Raw genomic sequence first — 27,122 nt, 5'->3', positions numbered from 1 at the left:
CCTTTCAGTTTCTTCTTTTAGCCATAATCTGACTGGATAAATATGGGTTTTCCTTATTTATCATGAAACTCATTCCCAACTTTATTTTCTGCTAGAGGAATCTGCCCTTCACAGTGAAAAGTACTAACCACGCTGCGCTGCTCTTGTTTTCTTAGAGGGTGAAAATGGGAGCTTATCTTTGCTTACTACCTTTCCTCCCCCTGAGAAGAGACTAGATGAAATCTTTCCTTTTTTTTTTTTTTTTTTTTTAATTTTTTAAAATATTTCCTTTTTGAGAGAGAGACAGAGCATTAACAGGGGAGGGGCAGAGAGAGGAGTCACAGAATCCAAAGCAGATTCCAGGCTCTGAGCTGTCTGCACTGGGCCCAACAGGGGTCTTGAACTCAGGAGCCGCGAGATCATGACTTGAGCTGAAGCCGGTCGCTCAACCGAACGAGCCACCCAGGCGCCCCCCGCGCCTTTAAGGAGAAGGCAGAGATGCAAACTGTATGTAGAAACTGCAAATACACGTCGGTAACAGCAGTCTCGAAAGTATCTGGCTCGTTTCCACGCATGCAGCGGGTAGCGCCTGGCCACCATGGCTGCACGCCTGGTCAGCAATTTGCTGCACTTGCAGACACTGCCGAGCGGTATCACGTCCCTTATCTCACGTGATTGTCACAACCACTTAGAAAGGCAGAGCAGGGAAACCGAATGAGACACAGAGAAGGCACGTTAGAGAGCTAGTAACTCGCAGCGGCTGGGCTTGAACCGAGGCGGTCAGAGATTCGGGTCTCCCTCCCGTCAGGGTCCTCCGCAGTGGGGCCCTGGTCCTGATGCTGTTCGGTCGAAGCGCGCACACCTGCGCGTGGGCAGGACGAGCCAGCCAATGAGGAAGCCTCATCGAGGAGGCGGGACGGGGAAGCTGCTAATGACAGAGCCTGCCCAAGAGGGATGCAGCTAATGAGGGCCTCTTGCTGGAGAAAGACGGCCGCTCGCCCAATGAGAGGCTGTGACCGGCGGGCTGAAGGCGGAACAGCCAGTGGGGCGCCGGGGCGGGGCGGCGAGCCCAGCGCCAACCCGCGAGCGACCGAACCCCGGCGTGCAGCCCGGATCGCCGCCCGCCATGGCCCGCGCTGCCCGGCTCCTCGCCGCGCTGGCCGCGCTCCTGGCCGCCGCCGCCACAGGCGGAGATGCCCGGCCCAGCAAAATCGGTGCGGGAAGGACAGGGTGGGGGGCTGCGCGGGGGAGGGCTGCGAGGGAAAAGGGATCGCAGCAGGGAGCTGCCGGGTGGGGGAAGGGGAGGGAAACTGGGCGAGGGAGGGGTCTTCCGGAGAGGAGCTGGCTGGGGAAGAGGCGAGGGACTGAGAGTGGGCGAGGAAGGGGACCGGCAGTGGGCAAGGTGCTGATCCCGGGTGGCGTGGGCATGTGGCGACGCCTGCCTGGGGCTGGAAAAGAGGCTCGGGGCAGGACTGGCCACAGATCTCCCCAGAAGGTCCACGGACATTACGGTGGACCTGGCTCTTTGCCAAGTGCCCCGATGGATGACAGAGAGGACTGGGTGTGGGTGATGTCATTCATGAATGAAGGCTTATTGAGGGCCGTCAGTGTAGCAGGCACAGTGCTCCGTAGCTCCTGTCTGGAGGAGAGACGGCGCAATACAGGGAAGTCGGTGGTAAGGCCGAGAAGGTACCCTGATAGGGAGAGCATTTCCACCCACCCCTTCAGGCCTCTGGGAGGCCTCTGGAGGCTTCCTAGGAGTAACATCTAAGCAAAAACCTCAGGGAGAATAGGAGACTGAGCCCGTGGTAGGTCTAGTGGAGATAGATTTGTTGGACGACAGGGAAGAACTTTTAACAGCAGTCATCTTGGTTTTTATTACAATGTTTCATTTTGAAAAATTTCGAACATGGGCAAAGTTGAAAGAACTGGATATACAGGGATCATCTATGTACTCGCCACCAAGATTCTGCCAGTAGCAAACTGCTACTGTACTTGCATTATTACCTAATTATCACCCACCCATTAACTTGATGCATTTCAAAATAAATCGCGGACATCGGGGCACCATGCTAAATACTCCATCGTGCATATCACTGGCTCGAGTTCCCTATTTGTTTGCAGTTTATTTCTCATCACAGTTGTCACTTTAACTCTACATGACTCCCAAAGATGTTCAAGCTCCCTCACATATAAAATTCCCACGGGCAGAGATGCTAGGCTTCTGGTGGGGGGAAGGGGGGCGGTACAGAGCCCTACTCCACGAAGCTGCCCTCTCTGTACCCTTGTTGGCAAGGAAGCATGTCCCGCAGGAGCACCACAGACTTACTGGGCTAGGACAGGGCTAAGGCTCCTTTGGATTACAAAACCACAGCTCAGGCCATGAAGAGGTAAGACAGACAAGCCTGCCAGGACTGAGAGTTTAGGGCTTTCCGGGGAGAGAGAAATCCTGAGAGCTAGAGGGGTTAGAGAAGGTGGATTTTGAGCCAGGCTTCGAAAGATGGGGAAGTCAGGCAGGCCGTGTCTGGAGGTGCGGGGCCCTCCCCCATCTCTCAAAAGTGGGCAGCAGAGTTCGCTGAGTCTTTCCAGCTGGCCCTGCCCACCTGGCCCCAGGGGTCACCCAGGGCAGGACGCTGGGCAATGCCAAGATGCCCCGTGGCTTTTTTGACTGTCCTTAGCTGTCTGACAAAAGCTTGACTTCGCCCTTGGTGATTTGGACTCTACACACGAGAATGAAGAAACTTCCTGTGAGGAGGGCTTCACCCTCGGACTGCTGGGGGGTCAAATCTGAATACCTCAGTGTGGCTTTAGACCCTTTAAACGCCTCACCCCCGACCCCCCCTCCCAGTTCCACATGCCCATGTCACTGTGGAGAGTGTTTCTGCTGCCTGGCAAAGCCGACTGTCCAAACGTTATTTCCCCTGTGGAGCCTGGTCTGCATATCCTCAGGCAGAATTCACTGCTTCCTCTTCAGGATTCCCTGGAACCCTGTTGCTTCACTTGGTCACACGTTGTCCTAGCTCATTGTCCATGAGTCTGTCTGCCCACTCCCTGCATGAGCTCAGGAGGACAAAAGCCTTGCTTGATTCGCTTGCGCCCCAGCACATCTTATCATGGACTAGAGAGTGGGCGTCAGGTTGTGGGGGTCGGATGAGCTGGTTCTCGATGGGGTGAGCTCTTCCGCTTCCCTATAGCCCTGTGGGCGGCTTCCAGGCCTCGTGAGAGTAGTTCCTCTGAAAAATGGGTAATTTGGGACTCCGCCGCAAATGGAGGGGAAGGGAGCACACCGCTTTGTAAAGGTTAAGGGCATTCTTGAAAATGGCTTTGTCAACACTGGAAAGGAGGAAGTGGTTTGTTTTTTTCAAGATGCAGCAAATCCTTCGCTTTACCGCCTGCCAGGATCTGGGGGCATAGTGAGCCGCGCCCGGTCCTTAAACGAGAAGAGTGGAGGATAGTGTGCAAGGGCGAGCCCCGGGGTAGGAACGTGTGCTGCAGGGATATGTGGGAGTGACACCTGACTTGTCTGCAGTGAGCCCGGCAAGCCAAGCTACAATTACGGGGGGGGGGGGGGGGGTCACAGAAGCAGCGAGGTGAAAGGTGACAGCATTCCTGAGCAGCTCAGGCAAAGGCACAAGTGTGAGACAGGCAAGTCAAGGCAGACAAGAAGGTGGAGTGTTGGGCGGTGGGGCGGGGAGTAAGGCCATGGAGGCCAGATCATAAAGAACCCTGTAGTTTTGCCTTCTTGACAGGAGCTGGTGGTCCGTCATGGGTCCAACACGGGTCTAGTGAGGACAGATCACACCAGATTTGTCTCACTTTCTCTTTGGACCGAGTTCCACAACTGTCAGATGAGAGGGAACCTGTGTCTCAGATACGTGGTGGGCAAACAGTGTGGGTGGTGTGGCTATCCAATTCCATAGCCTCACAGCTGCTCTGCTGGCTTTGCACTGTGCTATTCAGCATTAGCATCGAGATTAGGATCTGCCTGGACCGTGGTTCCTAGGAGCACCTCAGAGCCCACGTTGCCAGTGAAACGTTTTTATCAGTGACTTGGATGAGAACACTCACGGCATATGAACCAAGTTTAGAAATAACAGGAAGGCAGGAGGCATAGGAAAGACAGTGGATGATAAGTTCCAGAAAGACCCCAGAGCCGAAACTTTGGAGCAAGACTCCAGACCGGCATAGAGTGCCCGGCATGGTAGTGAGCAACCCGTCACAGGGTGTATTCCAGTCTTGGCAAACGCAGATGTAAAAGAGGTTTAAGTGCCAGGTGGTAGGTTGCATTAGACCAGTCGTTGGCTGACGCCTTCAGGAAAGGGCCAGAGAATAAATAGTTTAGGCCTGCCACCATAGCATGAAAGCAGCCATAGACCCGCTACAGAGAGTGTGGCTGTGTTCTGATAAAACTTTATTTGCAAAAACAGGCGTGGGCCTGGATTTGGCCCATGGGCTGTACTTTGCTGACCCCTGGGTTGAGTTTCCAAACACTGTTCTAACCTAACAGTACCTGTCAGTGACCAAGTTTTCACCAATTCATAGTGAAATAAAAACGGGGACAATATAACGAGTTTGTGTAAGGTTAAATGTATTCTCTTTAAATGATCCTCCAGAATTTTGAGATTTCTTTCCTGCTCTTTGTGCTGCCAAGGTGTCCCTTTCGTGACAAAAGGAGGGTTACTAGGTGACGGTTTTCAGGTTGTCCTTTGCTCTTTTTTGATAGCTTTACTAAACACTAGCTGCAGATTTCCTTTTTGAGATGGCATAAGCCGATGAAACGCAAGGGCCTGGGAGCCACCACCCAGGAAGCCGCGAGGGTGGCACCTGTATCCTCACGGCCTTGCTCTCTGTCTCTCCCCTCGTCTGCCTCCCGGGCCTGCTGACAGCCGTGGTGGGGGCCGGGATCGGGGGCTCTGCCGTGGCCCATTTCCTCCAGCAGCACTTCGGCCCCCGGGTGCAGATCGACGTGTTCGAGAAGGGGACCGTGGGCGGCCGCCTGGCCACCATCTCAGTCAACAAGCAGCACTATGAGAGCGGGGCCGCCTCCTTCCACTCCCTGAGCCTGCACATGCAGGACTTCGTCAAGCAGCTGGGTGAGTGCACCGTCCCGGGGCTCCAGCACACAGCGCCCGAGGCTGGGGGCAGCCTTTGGGCTCTTTCCAGATCTCCCCGAAGGTCAAGGCTGGAAGGTCACGTAGCCCAGTCTCCCCGTTTTACAGATGGAGCAGCTGAGACCAGGGAGGGGAAGGCACTTGCCTGAGGTTACGCAGAGAGTTAGTTGCAGAGCCCGGATTAGAGCACAGGTTGGACTCCCGGGCCAGTTTCCTTCCCTTTCAATTTGCTGCCTCTCAATAGCCATAATCTTATGGCTTCCACATGCTGTGTGCTTGCCAGGTACCCAACATCCTTCTAGGCGTAGGCATTACCTCACCTCCAGTCCTCCCTCCTGCAAGACAGGGGTTGTATCTCCTGAGGAAACGGAGGCTCAGAGGGTGTCTACACCTTGGCTGGGGCCCCGCAGCTAATGAGTAAGAGAGCTGGATTCAACCCCAGCAGCATGTAGCAAAGCCACAAAGACATACACTGTGTGATGCACAAACTCGGCTTCTCAGAAGGGATCCCGCAGGTATACTTGAAGATGTGCTAAGTGGCATGCACACAGGGTTATTCATTACAGTGTTGTTTGTAGTAGCAAAAGGTTGAAAATATCCCATGTCCCACCCACTGGGGTCTGAGAGTAAATATTAAATAGCCAGCAGACAGTTCAGCAGGCAGATTGAGGAAGTCCTTTATGCCCAAGTATAGAACAATCTACAAGACACAGTACGTCAGGATGTTGCAGAGCAGTGTGTGGAGGGTGGGGGTGGGAGGAGGAAGAACCCCCTAGATATATACACATATGAGTGTTTGCAGAAAATGTCTCTGGAAGGATGCTGAAGGAATGTTGCCCTTGGGATGGGGGAACTTAGTGGCTCAGGGACAGGAGTAGGAGGGAAATGTACAAAAACCTGTGGCTTGGGGCAGGTCTATAACCTCTAAGCCTCGGTTTCTGCATCTTTAACTGGGATGCTGTCACCTGTTCTGCCTCTTCCCAGGCTGAGAGAGGATAAAGTGAGATGCTTAAGTCTCAGGGCTCTGTGAGCTGTAGCATGTGGAAGCTTGCAAAGAGCCGTGAGTCCTTCCAGGCGGTCTTGGTGTCCAAGGCCACCGTCCGAGAGCAAGCCCTGCAGCTGTCAGCCCCTGGACATTCCGGGATGACATCTGAATTTCCCTCCCTCATGACTGAGTGGATCCCTGTGGGGAAAAAAAAAAACTGAACTGGCATATTATTTACATTGTCACGTCTTTATTGACTAGCCAGCCCAGTGCATTCATTTACTGTTTTATTTACTTTTTTTTTTAATGTTTATTTATTTTTGAGACAGAGAGACAGAGCACAAACGGGGGAGGGGCAGAGAGAGAGGGAGACACAGAATCCGAAGCGGGCTCCAGGCTCTGAGCTGTCAGCACTCAGACAGGGGCTTGAACTCACGGACCGGGAGATCATGACCTGAGCCGAAGTCGGACGCTTAACCGACTGAGCCACCCAGGCGCCCCTCATTCACTGTTTTAAACAAGCAGCAAAGATGAACAAACTGTAGCGTTCATATTCCCTTTAATGGAGCCCGTCCGTTTGCATCCTTCAGGAGGACCCTGCGTTTTGCTTCAGGCACCGCTAGATCTCCTTGGGGGCCCCGTGAGAGGGACCTGAGGGGCTCCTCCCTGTCTCCTCAGGGCTGAGGCACCGGCGAGAGGTGGTGGGCAGGAGTGCCATCTTCAGCGGGGAGCACTTCGTGCTGGAAGAGACGGACTGGTACCTGCTGAACCTCTTCCGCCTCTGGTGGCACTACGGCATCAGCTTCCTGAGGCTGCAGATGTGGGTGGAGGAGGTCATGGAGAAGTTCATGAGGTACAGCGGGGCAGGCCGCAGGCAAGGCCTTCTGGAGGGAGGGAGGAAGAGAGACGGGGAGGGACCCAGCTGGACTGTAAATTGTCGAGAAGGAAAAGGGACTTCCTTGCTCGCGTGTGAGAGCCCCGCACAGTGCGGGGATGGGTCTCTGGTGTTGCCACACTAGCATTCCTTCCCTCCGCTGAACTGGTGATGAATTAAGAGCCTGGGTTGCAAATACAGCCACCTGCAGGGGGCGCACCAGGGATGTGAATGAGTGCAATAGAGAGGGGGCAGAGAAGAGGAGGGAGCAGGTGCCCTGAGGAGCAAGGCCCCACCCAAGGGGGCAGCCAGCTGTGGCCGCGTGGCAATGCTGACCTCATGTGGCGAGATCTTCCAGTTTTTTGGAAGAAGCTAGAAACCCAGAGTTATGTGTGAAATCTGGTTTTTCAATACATGCAACCAATTCATCTTATAAATAAGCAAAATGAAGCATGTATAGGCCTCACGCAGCCTGTGGGCCACCCGCTTACAAGCCCTGCTCTCCCCCAGTTTCCCCATCTAGAACAAGCTCCTTTTTTCACCACTTCCCTCCTCCCTGGGTCCCAGTCTCCTCCCCGACCCCTTCAGATAATGAGCACAAGTGGTCCAGTGTCACTCTGTCCACTTCCCACAGTTCACCCACTCGCCGGTTGGCACCCCAGCTCTCCGCTGTATGTCCTCCCCGCCTCCTGGCCCAGAGGCGGTCGTTCAAGGTGGCCCCCTGGCCTCCTCCACTTTCCCCACCTCCTCAGCTACGCCTTTCATGGCACTTCTTATATTTTCCAGGTGTCCCCCAAAGGTTATGTCCTTACCCCTCTTGTTTCTTCTGTTTCTCTCCCCTGTCAATTTTACCCAAACCGACAACGCTGAGTTTTTTCTTTCGCGGGAGAGGAACTCTGTCTGGACGTCCCATTGACGATCAGAGTCAACACGGTTACTAAGTAGCCCAGGCAGAGGCAGCGTTTCCAGGACCAGTACCTCTGGAAATCTACCAGCAGATGAGTCCCAGCAACCGCTAGTCCCTGAGACCGGGAGGGGGGGAGATGTGGAGGGACGAGACGGGAGCTCGGGGCTGCGTGAGAGCCTGTTGGATGGAGCCGGACAGGAGGCCAGTCTGGGCTAGCACAGAGCATGATGATGTTGGTGTGAGACAGGCGCCATCGGGTCCAGTGTGGCCCCAGAAGCCAGCGCAGAGCCAAAGCCGCTGCAGACGGGGCAGCGTCTGTGGGGGCCGGCTGTGGCCCACACTGCCCGTCAGTCGTCCCCCCAAGTGAGAAGTGGGCTGTGCCCTCACAGGGGTGCCGGAGTCGTCATTTAGCAGAGCCGTGATGTGAAGCCAGGTCTAGTGGGATTCCAGGGTGTCCGCCCCACCCTCTGCCCTGTCGCTGTGGCTGGGAAAGGACTGTCAGAGTCAGCAAATGGGCCGAGTAATCAGCCTTCTCTCCCCCCTACACGGAGAGGAGGGGCAGGTCCCTGCTGGGGCTCTCGGGTGCGGTGAGCCAGCAGTGGGCGGTCAGCCAGAAGGCCTTTCGGCACAAGGGCTCCTCTGCATGTCTTCCAGGATCTATAAGTACCAGGCCCATGGTTACGCCTTCTCAGGCGTGGAGGAGCTGCTCTACTCGCTGGGTGAGTCTGCCTTTGTCAACATGACCCAGCGCTCCGTGGCCGAGTCCCTGCTCCAGGTGGGCGTCACTCAGCGCTTCATCGACGACGTCGTCTCTGCAGTCCTGCGGGCCAGCTACGGCCAGTCCGCGGCGATGCCCGCCTTTGCCGGTGAGCCTCTGGCCCTTGGCCTGCCTCCTGCCCTTCCCCTGGCCCACAGCGCCCGGAAGGGGCTGGGCTCCCCGTAATAACCTCACTTTTACCAGGCCTAGTTGACTAAGCACCTTATTGCCTCAACCCTATTTGATTCTGGCCATCAGTCCTCCAGGCTGGCAGGAGATAGTGTTTGCCCCACTTCTCAGATGGCGAAAGGAAAGCTGAGATCTTAGGTCCAGTGTGTTTCCACCCCTGAGTTTCAGGAACTGCCCCACTGGGACCTCGGAGCCCCCGGGTACTCCTCCGTCAGCACGTCTCCTCTCCCCAGCTCGTTACTGGGGCCAGGGGGCATGTTCACGACCTGCGCAGGCTGGGTCCATCCCTCCTCCTAGGCTGCTGACATGGAAGGTTCAGGTTCGTGGTCCTCTTCTCGACCACTCACGCTTCCACCCGCTGGCTCCCGAGCATGACCTCCAGGACTGCACATTCAGCAGGTGCCTCCACTGGGAGGCCTGGCGGGCACTCAGCGTGGCCAGACCTGAACGCCTGACCCTTCCCCTCAAGCCCGCCTCCCCTGCGGTCTTCCCAGCTTGGTTGGTAGTAGCTCCTCTGTGTGGCTCCAGCCAAAACCTTGACTCGTTCTTTCTCTCATGTCCACCACATGGTATGTCAAGAAATCTCATCTGCTTTGCCTTCCGCATATATCCAGGGTCTGGCTGCTTCCCACCTCCATTTCCTCCCTGACCTGGATTACTACAGGTCTCCCACCAGGCCCCTCTCCCCGCCCTCCTGCCCCCTTCCCCCTGCGGGCTCAGCTGCAGGATCCTTTTAAAACAAAAGACACATCATGTCAGGCCTATGTGTAAAACTCTGTTAAGGGCTCCCGCTTGCCTTCAAGTAAAACCCAGAGCCCTTCCAGTGGCCTTCAAGGCACCGCCTGGCCTGGGCCCCACCACCTACCTGCTCATTCATCCCCGCTCCTTTTCATGCCTCCAGCGTTCCAGACACACCCCTATCTTGGGGCTTTTGGGTGGCCCTCCCTCCACCTGGAACATTCTTCTCTGGGAAACTCTTGCTCTTTGTGTTGGAAACACATTGGAAACACCATGTCTTTGTGCAGACGTTCCTTTTCATGGAAGCTACCCTGCCACCCCACTCCTGCCCGCAGCAGGGCCAGTCCCCCTACCCTGTGGCCATCAGCTTCTAGCTGTCTATTTAATCTACTCCTTTCATCTCTTCCCACTAGGAGGTAGGCTTCCCAGGGGCGGGAAATTCTGTCTCCTTTGTTTACTGGGTATCCCAAACACTTAGAAAAGGGCCTGGACCATTGGAGGCACTCAGCCCATTTTTGTTGGCTAAATGAATGAAAAGGTTTGTATTTAGCAAGTACCTCCCACGGCCGCCGGGGCTGCTGTTCCTCTGGCTGTTGGCATGGTTACCTCCCTCCCAGCCTTCAGGTCCTGCCAAGTGTCCCCTCAACGAGGCTGTCCTGCTCCCTCTTCCAGTACTTGTGTGTATCCTTCAAGATACAATTCATATACCACACAATTCGCCCCTTTATTTTTTTTTTAAGGTTTTATTTTTAAGTAATCGCTACACCCCACGTGGGGCTCGAACTCACAACCCCGAGATCAAGAGTTCAGTCACAGACTGAACCAGCCGGGTGCCCCCAATCCACCTATTTAAAGTGAACAATTCAATGGTTTTGAGTGGTGTAGCCATCATCCCAGTCAATTTTGGAATACTCTCGTGGCCTCCAGAAAATCCCATAACCATGGCCATCACTTCCCCAGTAACCCCCTGCCGTCTAACCCTGGACAACCACAAATCCACTCTGCATTTCTGTGGATTTGCCCCTTCTGGGCGATCTGTGTAAACAGAATCTTACAATCTGTGGTCTTTTATAGCTGGCTCTTGCCCTGAGCATATTTTGACTTCATAGCATTGTAAAGTTTGTTGTATTTGTGGGTGTGTGTTGTCTCTCATTGTCCGTGTTGGGAAAGTCGGGCCTGAGAGGGAGGGCTCAGCGGGCAGAATGGTGCTGGACTCTCCAGCCACACAGCCCAGTGGTTCTGAGAACCCACTGGCCGCTCTCCCCCGCTTTGCCTAGGAGCCATGTCGCTCGCTGGGGCCCAGGGCAGCCTGTGGTCTGTGGAGGGAGGCAACAAGCTGGTTTGTTCCGGTCTGCTGAAGCTCACCAAGGCCAATGTGATCCATGCCACAGTGACCACTGTGACCCTGCAACAGACAGGTGAGTGAGCAGAGCACGGGGTGTGGCCACTCCATTCCTAGACCCTGCTCACCTCCACCACTCTGCCCCTAAGCCCTGGTCTTTGATCTGCGGGGGAGCGGTTCCAACAAACCCGTGGAAAGCCCCGACACTGCCGAGTGACGCCAGAGGGCACTGTCGTCCTGAGTCAAATGTCAGAGCCAGAAAGCTGAGACTTGCCTTCATCTAGCCCAGTTCGTTTGACCACGGAGGACTTCGAGCCACAGCCTTGCCCAAGTTCCTCCAGCTAGTCCACAGCAGAGCTAGAGCCAAAGCTCAGGTCTCCTGACTCCCAGTCCAGTGCTCACCCTGCAGCCATACCGGCATGGAAAGCCCAGGACCCACCATCTGGACAGCCCAGGTGCACGGGAGTCTCATCCCCTCAGCACTAGGCCCCAGGGGGAGATCAGTGGGTAGAAACCGAGAAATAAATCGACTTTTGTGCTCTATTCTCTCTCCTTCCAGAAGGGAAACCCTTGTACTATGTAGAGTATGAGAACGAGGTGGGCAATGGCTCTGACTTCTATGACATAGTGGTCATCGCCACCCCCCTGCACCTGGACAACAGCAGCAGCACCATCAGCTTCGAAGGCTTCGACCCGCCCATTGATGCCGTCCAGGGCCCTTTCCAGCCCACCGTCGTCTCCTTGGTCCATGGCTACCTCAACTCTTCCTACTTTGGTTTCCCCGACCCTAAGCTTTTCCCCTTTGCCAGCATCCTCACCACGGATTTCCCCAACTTCTTCTGTGCCCTGGACAACATCTGTCCCGTCAACATCTCGGCCAACTTCCGGCGGAAGCAGCCTCAGGAGGCAGCCGTTTGGCGAGTGCAGTCCCCCAAACCCCTCCTCCGGTCCCAGCTGAAGACCCTCTTCCGCTCCTATTACTCGGTGCAGACGGCCGAGTGGCAGGCCCACCCCCTGTACGGCTCCCACACCGGCCTCCCGCGCTTCGCCCTCCACGACCAGCTCTTCCACCTCAATGCCCTGGAGTGGGCGGCCAGCTCCGTGGAGGTGATGGCCGTGGCTGCCAAGAACGTGGCCCTGCTGGCCTACAACCGCTGGTACCAGGACCTAGACAAGATTGACCAGAAGGATCTGATGCACAAGGTGAAGACTGAGCTGTGAGGGCTCTGGGGAGATCCCGGAAGGTCCATCCCCGCCGACGATAGATCACCCCCGCTAGCGGCCACGGTCGGGCAGGCTGCGCTCCCCCGCCAGGCCTCGCTCCGGCCCCTCGTGTGTCAAGCTGCTTCTCCTTCCGGCGTGGGTCCAGGTGGCCCGCTCTCTGCCTCTCTATCTTAAGGACTCTCACAGTGTTTGCTTCTTTTTAAGGGGGAGAATGAGAGAAGGGAAGGAAATTCCAGCCCGTGTATTCATTTTATTTATTTTTTTTAAGAAGAAATAAAAATCCACCCTCTCCAGCTGCTTCTGATTGGGTTTTCTAACTAGAATACGGGGATCATTGGGAGGAAATACGGGGAAAGAACTATGAACCAGATTTCTTTATTGTTTTTCATTGCCTACTCCCAAAATGTGTGTGAGGCAATACCTACAATGAAATACAGGTACCAGACGGTTACAAATAAAGTAGAAGGGAAGATCAGAAAACATCAGACATGATCAAAGCTTCCTCTGTACTGTGCGCTTGCTAGATGTGAGGTGCTTAGCTGAGAACTTACTAGACACCAGCCAAGCCTCTCAACAACACTGCATGTCGGGAGACATGACTGTGGTAGGACCTAAGGAAGAGATGGTGACCTCAGTGGAGCTCTTGGGATAGCTCTGAGCTTCCTGACATCCAGTGGGCAAAGGGAAATATACCAGGCCATAGGAAGAGAAAAGCTTTTCCTCGGCACCTGGAAGAGTTGGCCATTGTGCCCATTATGCAAGGGTGGAAGAGTGATACAGTGGACCTTTCTTGCAAGAATACCGGTTCCTAGGTGGTGGAGGGTGGTCCAAAAATATCCTTCAAGCAGATGGAGGCCCAAATTGTCTTTGAACTTGTTTTTGCTGTGCTGAGGTGATGGTTGTGTCAGTGAAGAAGACGGTGCCTTTAAAGTGCACGTAGCATGTACCTATCGGTTATTATAGGAATTATGAAGCTGGCGCATCGGTAAGAATGTTCTACCTCTGGTTGAAGTAGTAGAAAACCAATCTTAAAGTGGCTTCAGCACTAAAAAGAGGTTTTATTGGTTATGAGAGTCCAGACACAGGGCACAGGGCAGGCACCAGCTCTGTGCTGTGCCAGCGCCGTTTTTTCTCTCCTGGTCAAGGATGGCTGCCAAGAGCACCCAGGGGCAGCGGTCTCGCACGACTGTGAACACAGTCGGCTCTGGGCCAGCTGGGCAGTGGGCCCCTGCTGAACCAATTCTCTGTGACGGAGCAAATGCCGCGTGCTAATTGGTTTAAGACTCAGCTGCTGGACCAGTAATAGGGACACAGGGGATGAGACGAAGCTGATTGGCTTAGAAGAGTCAGGTCCCTCCCCTGGAGCAGCCTTATCCAGACTACAAGTTAGGAGAAGCGGAAAGGGGGTTAGAGAGAGGCACTCTGTCAACCACGTGCAGGGTGGGGCTGTGCCCTCCCCCTCTTCTCAGGGCCAGTGGAATCAATATGTAATGACATCCTTTCATGGTCTGTGTTTGGAATGAAGATGCCACGGGCTGTCCTATTGTAACTGATGGCCATTGGTATTGGACCAAGGCCAGTTTCAACCTTGTCCCTGGTAACCATCCCTCCCTTGCATCCCTAAGGAGGTGCGCACAGAAGAGGCAAACGAGGACAATTACATCTGATCCCCAGTCCTCAGCTGGGACTTTGGCTGGTTCTTCAGAAACTTCCTTTATCTGGGTAGACAGGCCTGAACAGCTCAGAACCAAAGCAGGCCAAAGTGCCCATGCTGACAGCTGGCCTGCTTCCTCGAGTCCAAACCTGAGAACTGGATCTCACCACCTCTCTGCCTGCAAGGAAAAGCCAGAGATTCCTGAAGATAGGAGACGGGATCATAAGTTCCAGCAGGAAGCCTTGGCCCCAGGGCCCACCCCAGCCTTCTCAGACCAGGACAGAAGCCCCCAAGGGCCCACAGCCCTCTGGGAGAAGAGAGAGCATTTGCAGAGACAGCCCTATAATTTGCCAAACAGAGCAGGAAGGAAGCCACACTCATACTCAGTGGTCCTGGGGCAGTGTGGTGGACATTTAAAACTCTTTGCAGGGTCTCCATCCCTACAGCGGGTGACCTAAGCAAAACTTGAACACTTGGGGGTATGGGAGGTGGTGGAGGATAGAGCTGGGGGTGGCTAAAGAATGGGAGGGGCGAGAGGAATGCCTTGCTCCCGATGCACCGTTTTTTTTTTTTTAATTTTTTTTAACGTGTATTTATTTTTGAGACAGAGACAGAGCATGAACGGGGGAGGGTCAGAGAAAGGGGGACACAGAATCCAAAACAGGCTCCAGGCTCTCTGAGTGGTGGGCACACAGCCCGATGCAGGGCTTGAACTCAGGGACCGCGAGATCATGACCCGAGCGAAGGTCGGAGGTTTAACCGACTGAGCCACCCAGGCGCCCCCCTACCCCGCTTGACACACCTTTGAAGGAGCAACAGGAGCTGGGGCAAACCTTGGGCTCCCCCTAGAGGCCCCTGTGCATGCGTGCATGCATGCATTCAGCATGCATTCATGCATCCAGCCCTGCACTCTTTTGCACTGGACCCCGTGCTGAGTGCTGGAGATGCAGATAAGGCCCCTATGCTCATGGAGTGGGGGGTTCTTACCAGACAGTGTAAAATATGAGTCACACATAGACTCAAACCAAAGGAGGTTCCTGGGCACAGTGTAGACCCAGCTCTCTCCTTGGACCTCCAAAGGTCCTGAGCTCCCTGCTGCTGCCTTTAAACCAGGGGACTAGAAAGGGCCAGCTGCCAGCCCAGGCTCCCAAGGCCAAGTTCCTAGGCTGCAGAATGGTAACACTGGGAAAGACCCTGAAGATCCGAAATCCCATCTGCTTGTTTCACAGACGAGAATACTGAAGCCCAGAAAGTTAGGAAAAAGCAACATCCATATAAAACTAACCGGCACTTACTGAGGATCTCTGTGTGTCTGATGCTCCAGTAGGAGAGCAGCCTGTCCCACCCGGATGAGGAGTCTCCCCGCCCAATCCCTATGCCCCAGGGAACCCGAGTCTCCCACTAGAGCAACCATCCTGCAGCTCAGTTCTTCCCACGCCTGCACCCCACCACAAGGCCTTGACGCCGTGGGTCCCTCGTGTGCTGCTGAAGTCTTACTAAGGCCTAGAGAGCGGGCTGTGGGGCCTCACAGGCGAACAACCCCTGGGGAGGAGGGCCGGCTGCTGGAGGCATCAGCTTGGGCTGGCACATGAAGTCTATTTTCCATGTGTCTGGAACCAGGCCAAAGCTTCCTGGGGTAATTTTAACCAGTATCCGCTCTAGAACAATACCAAAAAAGGTAAGTTGCTTACCACCCCAGACAGGCTCATACCTAATCATTGCCCTTTCATGAATTGGACTCTTAAAACCTTCAGAGCTAAAACTGCTTTAGGCACTGAAGGAAGAGTCGCCAAGCAAAGTGGCCCTCTGTTGGCTGTTGGCCCTCCTGTTGAAATTAACCCTGAAGTGCCAGCTGTTCTTAACCTCACAAAATAGCCTGAGCCCCTCAGCTGTCTTGGGGGGAGGGAAGGTATTTTTAGACCCTGGAACAACTGGTTTAGGACTAGCCGCGGGGGGCTAGGAGGTCAGGGGGAGGATTGAATTGCAAGGAGGTAATGGGGGGAGCGGGGACTTATCCAAAGGGCAGGAACCAGCAGGGGTTTAACGACAAGGCAGTCCACACTGCCTTTCTGATCAGCAAAGTATCTTGATATAAGCCAGAGGTTCTCCAAGTTCTCCAAGTGTGGCCCCCGGACAAGCAGCTATCACCCGGGAACCACTGCACTGGAAATGCGAAGTCTCAGCTCCCACCTGGAACCCCTGCACGTGGGGCCCCCGCGATCTGTGTTTTAACGAGTACTCCAGGTGATTCTGGCGCTAGCTAAAGTTTGGGAACCGCCGATATCATGAAACCATCTATCCAGGTCCCCTTACACATAAGGCTGGAGGAAAGAATGATCGACACGGGTGCTTCCCAACTCTTGAGTGTTTGTTCAAAGCAAGGGATCCCAGCCCGGAAAAATCCATACCCGCGTGAAAGTTTCAGGGGCTGGCTGGCCCAGATTAAACCCCCCCCACTCTCTGGCAACCTGAAGGCTCTTTTGTGGGTCTAGGGCTGACCTGCAGAGAATCTCAGAGCTGAAAGAGCCCTTCTAGGTCACTTACTCTAACCAAAGCAGGATCTGCTCCACAGTATCCATAGAGCTTCAGCATTAGCCGGGTTTTTCCAGAAACTGGAAGCTCCCCGCTTCCCTAAGAGCTTACTCGCAACCGTCCTTGACTTATCTGGGGGAGAGATGGTGTTTGTTCACTCCTATATAGGTTTATATCAATGAAGCTCCAATAACATGGTTGAAGTAGGCTTACAAACCCAAATTAAAGGAAGTATGTGACTGCCCTAAATGGTAGAGTGAATGCAGTATTTTTTAAATAACCTATGTCAGTGTTGGAGACCGCTGAGCGATGGAATATCCCTTTTTATTGATCTGAAATCTACATCCCAACAGCCTCCCATCCCCCACCCTGGTTTCGGCTTCTGAGCCCCAAGGAGCGAACCCAAAGTCTCGCTTTACAAAAGACAGCGTTTAACTTTTCATTGGCCTGGCTTGGCGCGGGGGCGCAGGGAGGGTGGTCTCCGCCGCCCCCCCCCCCCCCACGCAGGCTCTGATTCAGAAGATGCAGGTGCAGCCCACCGCAATGGTCTCCATGACCGCACGCTGGCGGCAGGGCCCCGTGCGTGGTGGCAGCGGGCAGAGGCGGCGGCGCACGGGCACCTGGCTGAACACAGGCACGCTCACCATGCTGCGGTCCTCCTGCATGGTGAAGGGGTTCACGCAGCCCAGACACAGGCACCGCGCCTCCGGTAGGTCCGCGGGGATGCGGCTGGGGTCGTGGTTGATGCTGCAAGAAGGCAGGAGAAAGCACTGAGTGGAAGGCAGTGGCGGGAGGGTGGGGGAGGGGAGAGCAAATCAGTCCCCAGGTCCCACACCCCTACCTTTTCTCGCTGGGGTTTTCATTCCCACAGCAAGACTGCGCGGTGGTGGAGGATGGACAGTAATTAACTCCGTGTGCCAGGTGAGAAAACCAAAGATCTTGGAAGGCAAGCCAGCCCCCAGGTTATCCAGGCTCAAGGTCACCCAGCTCCCTTCTTTCATCCACCAGTTGCCCATCCCAGTACTAGATTCTGCTCTGGGATTGCAAAGAAGCTAAGGCCTTCTCCGTCTACCTACCCCCCCTCCCCCCCACCATGTTCATATCCCTGGGAAACTTCTTCCGTGGGAAACGATAGATGAGCACATTGATGCCTAATCCTCACGAGAAGAGGAGTCAGGAAGCCTGGGTTCTATTCTGACTTCGTTTCTATTTGTTCAGCACATATTTTTCAGACACCCACCATGTGAGTCTGTCCTGGACATTAGGTGTTCACTGATGGGCAACACAGACAAGTTCCCTCCCAGACCTGAGAGTACAGGGACTTGTTTTATGACCTTGCCTTCTCTGTGCCTCAGTTTCCTCATCTGCTAATTGGGAGGGAGGGAGTTTGACTGCGGACCTACAGCATCAGCATCACCAAGAGCTTGTTAGAAAAGCAGAATCTCATCCCTGCCCCAGACCTCCTGGATCCAAACCTGCATTTTTATAAGACCTCCCCTCCCCCCCCCCACCCCCCCCAGATTCAAGGGCACAGTAAGTTTTGAAGTCCAGCTTTGAGCAGGATCTTTATGGAGCCCTCCAATTGCCACATTCCAGATACGGTAGCCACTAAGCCACATGTGGCTATTTAAATTGAACTTAATCAGAATTAGTCAACTATCCCTCAGTTAAGATAAATAAATTTAAGACAAATAAAATAATCAAAATTAGCTCCTCAGCTACACTAGTTACTTTTCAAGCGCTCAACAGCTCAGTGCCTACCGTGTTAGACTTTCCATCATCCCAGAAAGCTACGCACTTCTAGGATCTCAGGACCTAAGTTGCGCCCCTAAAAAATCTTTGGCCTGACTTGTGAGTGACGACCCTTCAAGGTTACTCGGTTTCTTCCAGCACGCAGGCATTTGGCCCCTTGTGCATGCCAGGCTCTGTGCTTAGAAGTAGAGCTTTGACCGAGGTAAGGCACCGACCCTGTAGTCTGAGAACAGCGGGTTTTGGTTCCCGATCACGCGGAGGTGTGTGACATATCACTCTCTGGGCCTCTTCCTGCAGATTTTGACGGAGTGGGGCACGAGAGTCCTTAGATGACTCTGATGCGGGCACTGGGGAGGTGCCAGTCGTGAGAGGCAGATGTAGACACAGAACTCAATACCGCCCTGCAGGCGCTGTGACTGGGAGGGTGTACAAGGCACGCCGAGGCAGAGGAAGTGAGAGCCTTGCAGGCACTCCAGCGGGGACGTGGGGAACACAAATGCCAGGGCTCTGCACAGACAGCTCATTTAATCACAAGCCTATAAAACCGACGAAGTTTGAACTACCGTCATCCCCACTGACACGCAAGAAACTGAGGCTCGGAGACACTGAGGCTGCCCAAAGCCACGCAGCGAGTAGGGGACAGAGCCGAGATTCAAACCCAGGCACTCGGGCCTCCCGATCCAAGGTGTAACTATTACAATGGTGGGGACAGTGGGCACGGTGCCCCCCCTCCCGCCCCCTACACGCAGCTTGCCTGTGGCTGCCCAGCCCAGCCTACCTGTAGCCCCAGGGCGACAGACTCCTCTTGTTGGACAGCCACAGCTGCAGGTTGACTTCACACTTCCTCCTGGCCGGCTCAGAGCTGTTCCTCAGCTGGGCTACCATCTCCCCGAGGTTCCTCTCGTATTCCTCCATGCGGGCGTACGGCTTCGCCTGTGACACCAGGTCCAGCGGCACCTGGTGAGGCCCAGAAGCCAGCGTTCCAGGCCGCCCTGGCCCCTTCCTCTTGCCTTTGGGGTTCCTGGGCTGGCCCAGCCCCAGGAAGATGGAGAAGGTCAGAAGGAACAGCTGGGAAAGAAGGCCACACGTCAAAGATAGGAGAGCCGGGTGTCCCTCTGGGCCAAGACTCCAGGCTCAGGGAAGAGAGAGGGAAGAGGGCCTTTACAGGGACCGCCCCACCTGCCAGGCCACCACAGGTATAGACATGTGGACAGGACTAAGTCCCGCCTGTATCACCTCTTCAAAATCTCCCCACCTTTCCATTTATCCATCTGCACCACCATCCCTCAACAGCCTCCCACCTGGTCTCCCCACATCCCCCCGGTCTCCTTCAATCCGTTCTCGGCACCATGGCCAAGGACAGCTGCTTGAAATGCCGATCTGATGTTAACCTCCAGCTTGACCATTCACCCTTAGGTTAAAGACACCCCTACTCTGCCACATGGTCTGACCTCTGCTGAGCCCTGCCTCCTCCAATCTTACCCCTGACTTCCTCTCACACCTGCGCTCCAGCCTCTGGCCTTCTCTCCAGCCCTTCCTCCCAAAATGCCCCTTCCTGCCACAGGGACTTTGCACAGGCTGCCACCCGCAGAGTCCTGCCTCCCTCATTCATCTAAATGCCTCTTACCCCTCAACCCCTCATGTCTCAGCCCAGTGTCACGTCCTTCGGGATGCCTCAGTGGACCTTTTGGGGCTTTCAACACCACACGCCCCTCGCATGCCTGCAGACTTAGAGTTCACGTGTGTGGTTCTGTTATGCATCCCTCCCCTACTAAGCACGGACTCCATGCAGGCAGGCATTGCAGCAGCTTCCATATACTGTCTCCTCCCTTCTGTGACCGAGTCAGTCAACGGCTGTCACCATCCCTGCCCCTTCTGTAGCTTACAGTCTGGGTGGGGGAACAGACGGTGAACAAGTAACAAGCACCTAAATCTCTAGTGACAAATGTGATGATGACGCGGGCTGCCTGTGGCTAGAGATCAGGGCCAACCGCTTAGCAGCAGCCGAGTGGTCCCGCAAGGCCTTTCTAGGGAGCCGGCATGTAGGTGAAATTTGAAGGATAAGAGGGAGGCAGATGTGGGCAGAGGGAGTCTAAATATCTCACGGGGGTGGGGGTCAGGGAGGGGTGGCAGCGTGAGAAAAGGTTTGCGTCGGTGAAGAGCTTTGCCGGGGAAACCGCGAGGCTGAAATAGAGTGTGCAGAGGAGGGGGCGTGAGATGAAGTTGGGGAGATGGGCAGGTCGCGGCTGAGGATCCCTGTTGGACTCCATGACACCTGTGCCCCCCTCGTCTATGCCCGGCCCTCTCCCTGCCCCCCACCCCATCCACGCCTCACCCGTATCCAACCTCGCCAACCTCCGTCCACTTCTTCCCATAGAACCCAGAGCGTCAGGAAAGTCTCTGGCTCGCTCAGGAGAAGCCCCAGGAGCCTGGCAGGACCCGACTCTCCCGCAAGGCAGGGAGAGAAGGGCCAGGACTCGGGTGGGGCCCAGGGCTTGCCAGAAGGGAAGAATCTTGGTTGGGGCGGGGGGCGGGGAGGGGGGGGTTATCTTGTCCCTGCATCTAACCAGGCTCCCACCTGCCCCGAACCACTCACCTCAGCACCTGCACAGCCCAGGCCTGACCGATCCAGGCTACCCAACAAACCTTGACCCTTGAACACAAGTTCCAGCACAGCCCCTCCTGGCAACACCACTGCCTGGCACAAAATCCCCCAAAGAGATTCAAGTCGCTAAATTCTTCCCTTTTGGTCCCGGATTCCGGTGCAGGAAAAAAGGCCTCCTTCACAATTGGCTTTCTCCTCTGGGCTGCTCACCCTGGCGCCCTTGAACTCGGGCCCTCCACTCAGAGAAACCCAGAATAGGATCCAAGTCCCCCCACCTCCCCTGGGAAACAGAAACACAAGGACTTGCCCAAGGTCACACGGCCTGGCTCTCAGGACCCAGGGACTTCTCTGGAAGAACCCCGATAACGGAGTTTGCCAGGCTCCCCCGCCCCGGACGGCTTGGGCCTGAAAGGGCTTCGCTGTGGACGGGCTGAGCCCAGTTCAGGAGCCCGAGCTGTCGGCCATGGCCGCAGGCTCTGAGACCAGTCTCTGTTTCTTCCTCGCCCTGGGGGAGAGACGGCAGAGGGAGAACTCACCTCTGCAGATTCCAAGCCAAACAGAGGCAGCCATGAATCAATAGGAGAGAAGTAACGAAACACTCAGGCCCTAAAATGGGGTGGGGGTGGGGGTGGGGAAGAGCCACGTACCAGGTTGTGCGGCCAGTCCATCCCGCGAGCCAGGCGGTTGGCCAGCAGCTGCCGCCCGCCTGGAACCCCAGATGCCTCCGCCAAGAGAATGGCAGCAACAGGAAGGAGCGAAGCAATTATAGCTCGTCAGGGGGCTGCTGGGGGGTGGCTGGGTGGGCTCGTCATCAGCTGGGAGCCTCGGGCCCCCAGCTGGCTGGGCCTGGCGGCGAGGGGCGTGGGGGCAGGCCAGGAGCCGGGCCGAGGTGCCCGGGGGCTGTTGACTGAGGGACAATGCCCTGTGTGTCCGGCGGGGCCCTGGCGGGTGGGACCTCCGCCTGTGGCCTGCGGCTAGCCACCCGGCCGGCACCCACAGGGCCGGCTAAGACAATCAGCTTCGTTTGCTTTGGGGATGGCAAGGGGGTGAGGGCGGAGGCGGGACGGGCTGTCCGTTGGTCAGGAGAGCAAATGTTCTCGAGTGTGCCAGCCAGGAGCGGGACGCGGGCCCCGTCTCCCGGGGAAACAGCCTCAGGCCCTCCGGCCTCAGCCAGCCTCAGGTGAGTTCAACGGCCCTGGGTGGGGGAGCCCCACCCGCCTAGTCAGTTCTCAGGAAGGGAAACTGAGGCCAGAGCAAGGAAGGGACTTGTCGAGGATTACACAGTGGGTAAGAGACGACAGAGCCGGGATTCATACCTGGTCCCTGTGCAGGCCTCTATCCCCCACCCCATGCTGTTTGTCTTGGGATATTTTCTGCACAATTCTGGCCTGCTGTGAGCATGTTTCTGAATCTGTGCTCCTGCGCCGGCCAAGTCGCAGTTCAGGAGGACTTCGTGGCTGGCTATTCTGCCCTTCCCGATGCAGCGCCCCCCCCCCCCACCATTCCATGTAGAGGGTCTTCCGTCCAGGGGCCTGCCCCTGTGTAGCTGTCTGTGACTTTGACTCTCTCTCAGCCTCAGTCTCCTTCTCTGTAAAATGGGAGTCATGCCCAGGAATCGACAGTCGCCTGGCCCCTTTCTTCCTGAAATCGTTCTGAGCCTCACTTCCCACCTCTCTAGGATGGGGGGAATCACGGCGGCCACTACTTGGGGCTGTTAAAAGGAGTAAAGGAAATAAACCGTGTTTAACAGCTGGCACAGTACCTGACATGTAGTAAGTGCTCAATAAACACTTAGCTGTTTATGACGAAAATGATCATTATGAAATAATCATATAGTTGTTATTATAAACATTAGCCGTTCTGATTAGCATTAGAGCCCGTGTGGTTCTCATCGCTCAGCCAACTCTCCTTCCTACCCCCCGGGGCCCTGAGAGAGCTCTGGGCTTCACAGGCTCAGGCCGCAATGTGGTGAGCTCGGGTGACCCCAGGATCCCACGCTGAACTGAGCAGCCCCGCAGGGGCCTAGGTCTCTCACCTCAGGTGAACAGCCCGGCCAGGCCCCGATGTGAGGGAGCCAGTCCCCCCAGGGAGGCAGAGGAGGGCTGGGAGGGAGCGTGCAGAGGACAGGGAGTGTCTGTGAGCAAACACTGGGGACTGCAGCGTCTTGCGGAGGGCCACTCCTGGCCATTTACAGGAATCGGCTGAGGGAGAGAACGCCGAGTGCGACGCGCTCCTGAATGTCACAAGATTAATCTGTCCGGGGCAGGTTTCCACAGCATAACTGAGAAACTGGCTGAGGCGGGAGCTCGTGGAGAGATACCACCATATTTGGTCAAATACTAGACAGGACTCTATTCTATCACTGGAAACTCCAGAGGGAGGGGGGACTCCGAAAATACCTCCTCAGGCAGCGAGGGCCCCCACTCCGGCTGCCTCAGCCCCACCGCCACTGTCCTCGGGGCAAGCGTGAGGGGGTGAGGGCTGGGGGGCAGTCTCCTCGCTACCCCTCTGCTGCAGCCGGCAGGGGGACCGACCAGCATGCAGCTGGGGTGGCCCCACCCGCAGCCCGGCATCCACAGAGAGGGAAGTCTCAAAGACACGACTTAGCTTCCTTAGCTTCCAGCTTCAGTGCGCGTCAATATGGATTCCAGGGTCCTGGCCTCAGAGCTCTGACAAAGCAGGCCCAGGAATCTGCACCTGACAAGGAGCCAGTCTGGGAGCTACAGGAATCCTTACCCGTCATCTTCTCCTTCCCCCACCCAACCTCCACTTGAGCACGGGAGACGGAGGCCAGGGAGGGGTGGGCCTCACCCTAGCTGACATGGTATGTTGGTGTCAGAGCCCCATGAGGCTGGTTAGAGCATGCCTCAGTCTCCTAATTCTTACTGCTCTTCCCCCAAAGTTTACACCTACAGCCCTGGGCCCGGCTGGGGCTCCAGACTCCTCCCAGTCGGGACGGGGAATCTGTGAGGTCCCCAGGGAAGGTGCTTCAGGGAGTCAAGGATGGGCCCAGTGACCATTACTGGGTTTCCCATGCCTGGGCCAGCTCGGGCCTGGAAGGAGGTCCCTTCCTCCAGCCTAGGTTTCTAGAAACCACTGAAGGGTCATCTGCCCTCAGAGATGTCCTAAGTGTGAACCCTCCTGGCAGACCACCATGGGACCCAACCCAGGCCTGAGAGGGAGGCCTAAGAACTTGGGGTTCTTGGGTTCACGGCAAAGTTGGAGTCGTTAGGATTTTTTCACGGAAGGTGGTTGGCACTCGTAAATGAGGGAAGGGGCGGATGTGCTGGAGAGGAAGGGGCAGGGGATGGTCTTGCTCAGTCTCCAGACAGCCCTCTGGCTGCAGAGCCTGCCATGAACTGTGCTGTGCTCACCACCAGGTGGCGCCACCAGAAAGCCAGACGACCCTGAAGAGGGGCCGCAAGCCCTGAGGGAACCTCACACCAACCAAGTCTGAATGGGCCCTAGCGTTGCAAATGAGGGGACCAAGTGATGGGGTATGGGTCCTGGGCCTGCCCCTGGCAGCCCAAGTGACCCACTGTTAGGGTCAAGCGCTGAGACACCTCCCAGTCACTGCAGGAAGGGCACAGCCACCGAGAGTGAAGGGGCAGGGATGGGGTGGAGGCCTCCGTCTGCCTTGTGAGTGATTCCCTTCACTTGGAGCATCTAGTATGTTCTAGGCCTTGGGCATTTGTCACCAGGACATCATAATTTTCAGAAAATAACAACTAGTAATAGTAATAGCTACTGCTTAATATCTGCTGACTGACTGCCAGGCCCTGTGCTAAGTCCTTCGTGTGCAATTGTTTCATTACATCTTCCCAGCCACCCTGTGGCGAGGTCCTAATTTTATCCCTTATCTACGGAGGGGGAAACTGAGGCTCAGGGAGCCCAAAGTCACAGGGTTCAAAGCAAGTTTGTCTGATTCCTGTACATGCTGTTCCCTGCAGTGGGGGAAAGAAAGGAAAGTTGTAGCCAGGAGAGGAGAGGGGATGGCCAGCTGGTCATTGAGGAGGGGCTATGCTTGCCTCAGCCTTACCTGGACATCCTCAACAAACAGGTCCGTGAATGCTGGGGAGGTCACTGAACCCAAGCCCAAACCAGAGTCCTCAAGGGGACCTGAGAGCTCCCAGGGGGTGAGCGAGACGCCCAGCAGTGTTCCCGGCACGTAGTAGGCATTCGCGAAATCTTTGATGCGTTGACTCAAAGCAGCTATATGCAATATGGAGTGTTAATGCTGGAATGGAGGACGGGAGGCCAGAGCATCAGGAACCTGTAGGAAGAGGTATAGCCCAGGGGTAAGGGTTCAGATTCTAGAGATGGACAGACCTGACTTTTACTCCTGCGTCTATCAGTTCACAGCTATGTGTCCTCGGGACAGTCCCTTGACTTCTCTGAGCCTTGGTTTCTTCTGCACAGTGGAGATAATAATAACCTGGCTTGGATAGAATGTCGTGAGGATCAAATGAGATAATGCATGTTGAAAGACTTAGCTGAGCGCCTGACAAAAGTAAATGCTCAATTAAAGGTGGATGCAATTGTCGCTGCTATTATTAAAACTGATTTGGGCCTTCAAGGATGCTTCTGGAGTGTGCTTGAGTGGGAAGGGCATTGTGAGGTGGGAACAAGGATAGAACGTGCAGAAGAATGCACAGGCCCCGTTTCCAGGAGGCTCGCCCTAGAGCAAGGAGGGCCTGTGGGATTCAGTCTAAAGACGTGCCCAAGTGAGCCCAGTACGGTCTGGGGGGGCAGGAGACTAACAGGCGCCTCTCTTGCAAGATGGAGGGGGGCTGTGGCCAGGAGGGCGCATCCTCCACAGGAGGTCTTGGCTCTCCTGACATGCTGCCCACCCCACCCGCCACCCTCCTGGGTAGGACTCTTTCTCCCAGGCCCATATTTGCACAAATGCCTGCCTCACTGCTCACTCGAGAGCCCCAGCCAAGAGGCACTATTTTAAGCTCCCTGGACGGGAACACTGTTGGTGGGAACAGACCCAGCCAGCAAACTCCCAGTTCTCAAAAAAGGGAAAGGCCTGGGTGAATGGGAGGCCCCTGGGGTGTCCACATGACCCTCTGCCCAGGCCAGGTGCCGAGGCCTTCTCCCCCATTGGGGGGGGGGGGCAGTCAAGGAAATGGCAGTAGGGGTAGGACTCTAGGAGGTGGACTTGTACTCGGGGCCTGGATGGCTAGGGCCTCCCTTCTGCCCAGCAGCCAGCCTTGAAAACACCAAGCGTGTGTTTCTGAATTAACTGATCGACTTCGCCCGGTACCTCGTCTCTTGTTAGCACTCACCACCCATACAACCTCAGACCCGGGGGATGTCCCGTGCGGCCCCTCCCAGCACAGGATCCCCTTTGTAAGCATCTCGGTTGGACACCTTCATTATCAGGGAGAGCTCATTTCTCCCTGAGGATGCACATCTTACTTTTCCTAAGCTCAGTGAGCCTCAGGTTCCTCTTGGGGTTGTTTAAATGGATTTATCATGAAAATTATGATGTGCCTGGCACACAACTAGTACTAAATATTTGGCACATTTTAGCCGTTTTTATTGTGACTTGATTGGCTTTGTGTGTGCCTGTGTTAGTTGGATGGTGCTTTACTTTATTTATATTTTTAAATTTTTTTTTAAACTTTATTTATTTTTGAGAGACAGAGAGAGACAGAGTGTGAGTGGGGGAGGAGCAGAGAGAGGGAGACAGAATCTGACGCAGGCTCCAGGCTCCGAGCTGTCAGCACAGACCCTGACGCGGGGCTCGAACTCACGAACTGCGAGATCGTGACCTGAGCTGAAGTTGGATGCCCAACCGACTAAACCACCCAGGCGTCCCAGTTGGATGGTGTTTTAGTGCGTGTATGCTATTTTTGCTTTTTGATTGTGGAAAAACAGTACAGGCTAATATTTAAAGCATGGACTCTGCACCAGAGTGACCTGAACCCCGGCCTCTGCACACGACAGCTGGGTTAGCTTGGGCAGGTGACCTAACCTCTCTGATCCTGTGTGTGTCCTCCTGGAAAGGAGGGCAGATTTAATGAGATGATGCATGCAAAGCGTCTGGCTCAGCATGTCGCTCAACGAATGCCCTGCTATTATTTTGTTGTACCCATTGTTCTTTACTCTTGCTCAGTCAGGTCACCCAGAACAATTCTAGTCAGCCCTCTTCTAGAACTTTTTAACTGCCAGAGGCCCAGTCATAGAATAGACTGCCCTGGGAAAGAGCGAGCTCCCCATTAGCCGGGTTGTTTTAGCAGCAGTTGGGAGAGGTATGAGGGAGGTTCAAGAAGAGGAAATGGGGGCTGCCTGGCTGTCCCAGTCAGCGCGGCACACAACTCTTGATTTCACAGTCATGAATTCAAACCCTCCACTGGGCATGAAACCTACTTAAAAAATAAAACCAAATAAAAACGAAGGAAAGGGCCGGGCTTGTTGAGTTTTAACAGTTCCCCTTCCAGCCCTGAGAGGTCTGAGTCCCAGGT

At 55.3% G+C, this 27,122-nt stretch overlaps 2 protein-coding genes across 3 annotated transcripts; one reads left to right on the top strand and one right to left on the bottom strand.

The window, feature by feature from the left end:
* Positions 1-1,033: 1,033 nt before the first annotated feature.
* On the top strand, positions 1,034-12,401 carry PCYOX1L (prenylcysteine oxidase 1 like). Of its 2 annotated transcripts, XM_027076895.2 has the most exons (6): positions 1,034-1,193; positions 4,866-5,072; positions 6,754-6,928; positions 8,511-8,722; positions 10,818-10,958; positions 11,442-12,401. In XM_027076895.2, exons 1-6 carry the CDS (start codon positions 1,106-1,108, stop codon positions 12,101-12,103), a joined length of 1,485 nt encoding a protein of 494 aa, XP_026932696.1. In that variant the 5' UTR covers positions 1,034-1,105; the 3' UTR covers positions 12,104-12,401. The 2 variants fall into 2 exon arrangements, with proteins under 2 accessions (XP_026932696.1, XP_053056457.1); XM_053200482.1 differs by lacking the exon at positions 4,866-5,072 and having other exon boundaries at positions 1,046-1,193.
* A 2,029-nt stretch (positions 12,402-14,430) lies between these two features.
* IL17B (interleukin 17B) lies at positions 14,431-22,097 on the bottom strand. Its single transcript, XM_027076903.2, has 3 exons — positions 21,297-22,097; positions 18,823-19,112; positions 14,431-17,039 (listed from the first exon to the last, which is right to left on the bottom strand). The coding sequence occupies exons 1-3, from the start codon at positions 21,315-21,317 to the stop codon at positions 16,808-16,810; spliced, it is 543 nt and encodes a 180-aa protein (XP_026932704.1). The 5' UTR covers positions 21,318-22,097; the 3' UTR covers positions 14,431-16,807.
* Positions 22,098-27,122: the final 5,025 nt, after the last annotated feature.

The sequence above is a fragment of the Acinonyx jubatus genome, chromosome A1 (assembly GCF_027475565.1).
Source record: "Acinonyx jubatus isolate Ajub_Pintada_27869175 chromosome A1, VMU_Ajub_asm_v1.0, whole genome shotgun sequence".
Taxonomy (NCBI): domain Eukaryota; kingdom Metazoa; phylum Chordata; class Mammalia; order Carnivora; family Felidae; genus Acinonyx; species Acinonyx jubatus.
This window is presented reverse-complemented; position numbering and strand designations above follow the sequence as displayed.

Bases quoted from the DNA above. Each gene is read 5' to 3' on its own strand.
- PCYOX1L (XM_027076895.2), top strand. From the start codon at position 1,106: ATGGCCCGCGCTGCCCGGCTCCTCGCCGCGCTGGCCGCGCTCCTGGCC. The intron at 1,194-4,865 runs GTGCGGGAAGGA...GCCTGCTGACAG, and splicing joins TGCCCGGCCCAGCAAAATCG to CCGTGGTGGGGGCCGGGATC. The intron at 6,929-8,510 runs GTACAGCGGGGC...CATGTCTTCCAG, and splicing joins GTCATGGAGAAGTTCATGAG to GATCTATAAGTACCAGGCCC.
- IL17B (XM_027076903.2), bottom strand. From the start codon at position 21,317: ATGGACTGGCCGCACAACCTG. The intron at 19,113-21,296 runs GTACGTGGCTCT...CTTCTTTCCCAG, and splicing joins TGGACTGGCCGCACAACCTG to CTGTTCCTTCTGACCTTCTC. The intron at 17,040-18,822 runs GTAGGCTGGGCT...GCCTTCTTGCAG, and splicing joins CTGTCGCCCTGGGGCTACAG to CATCAACCACGACCCCAGCC.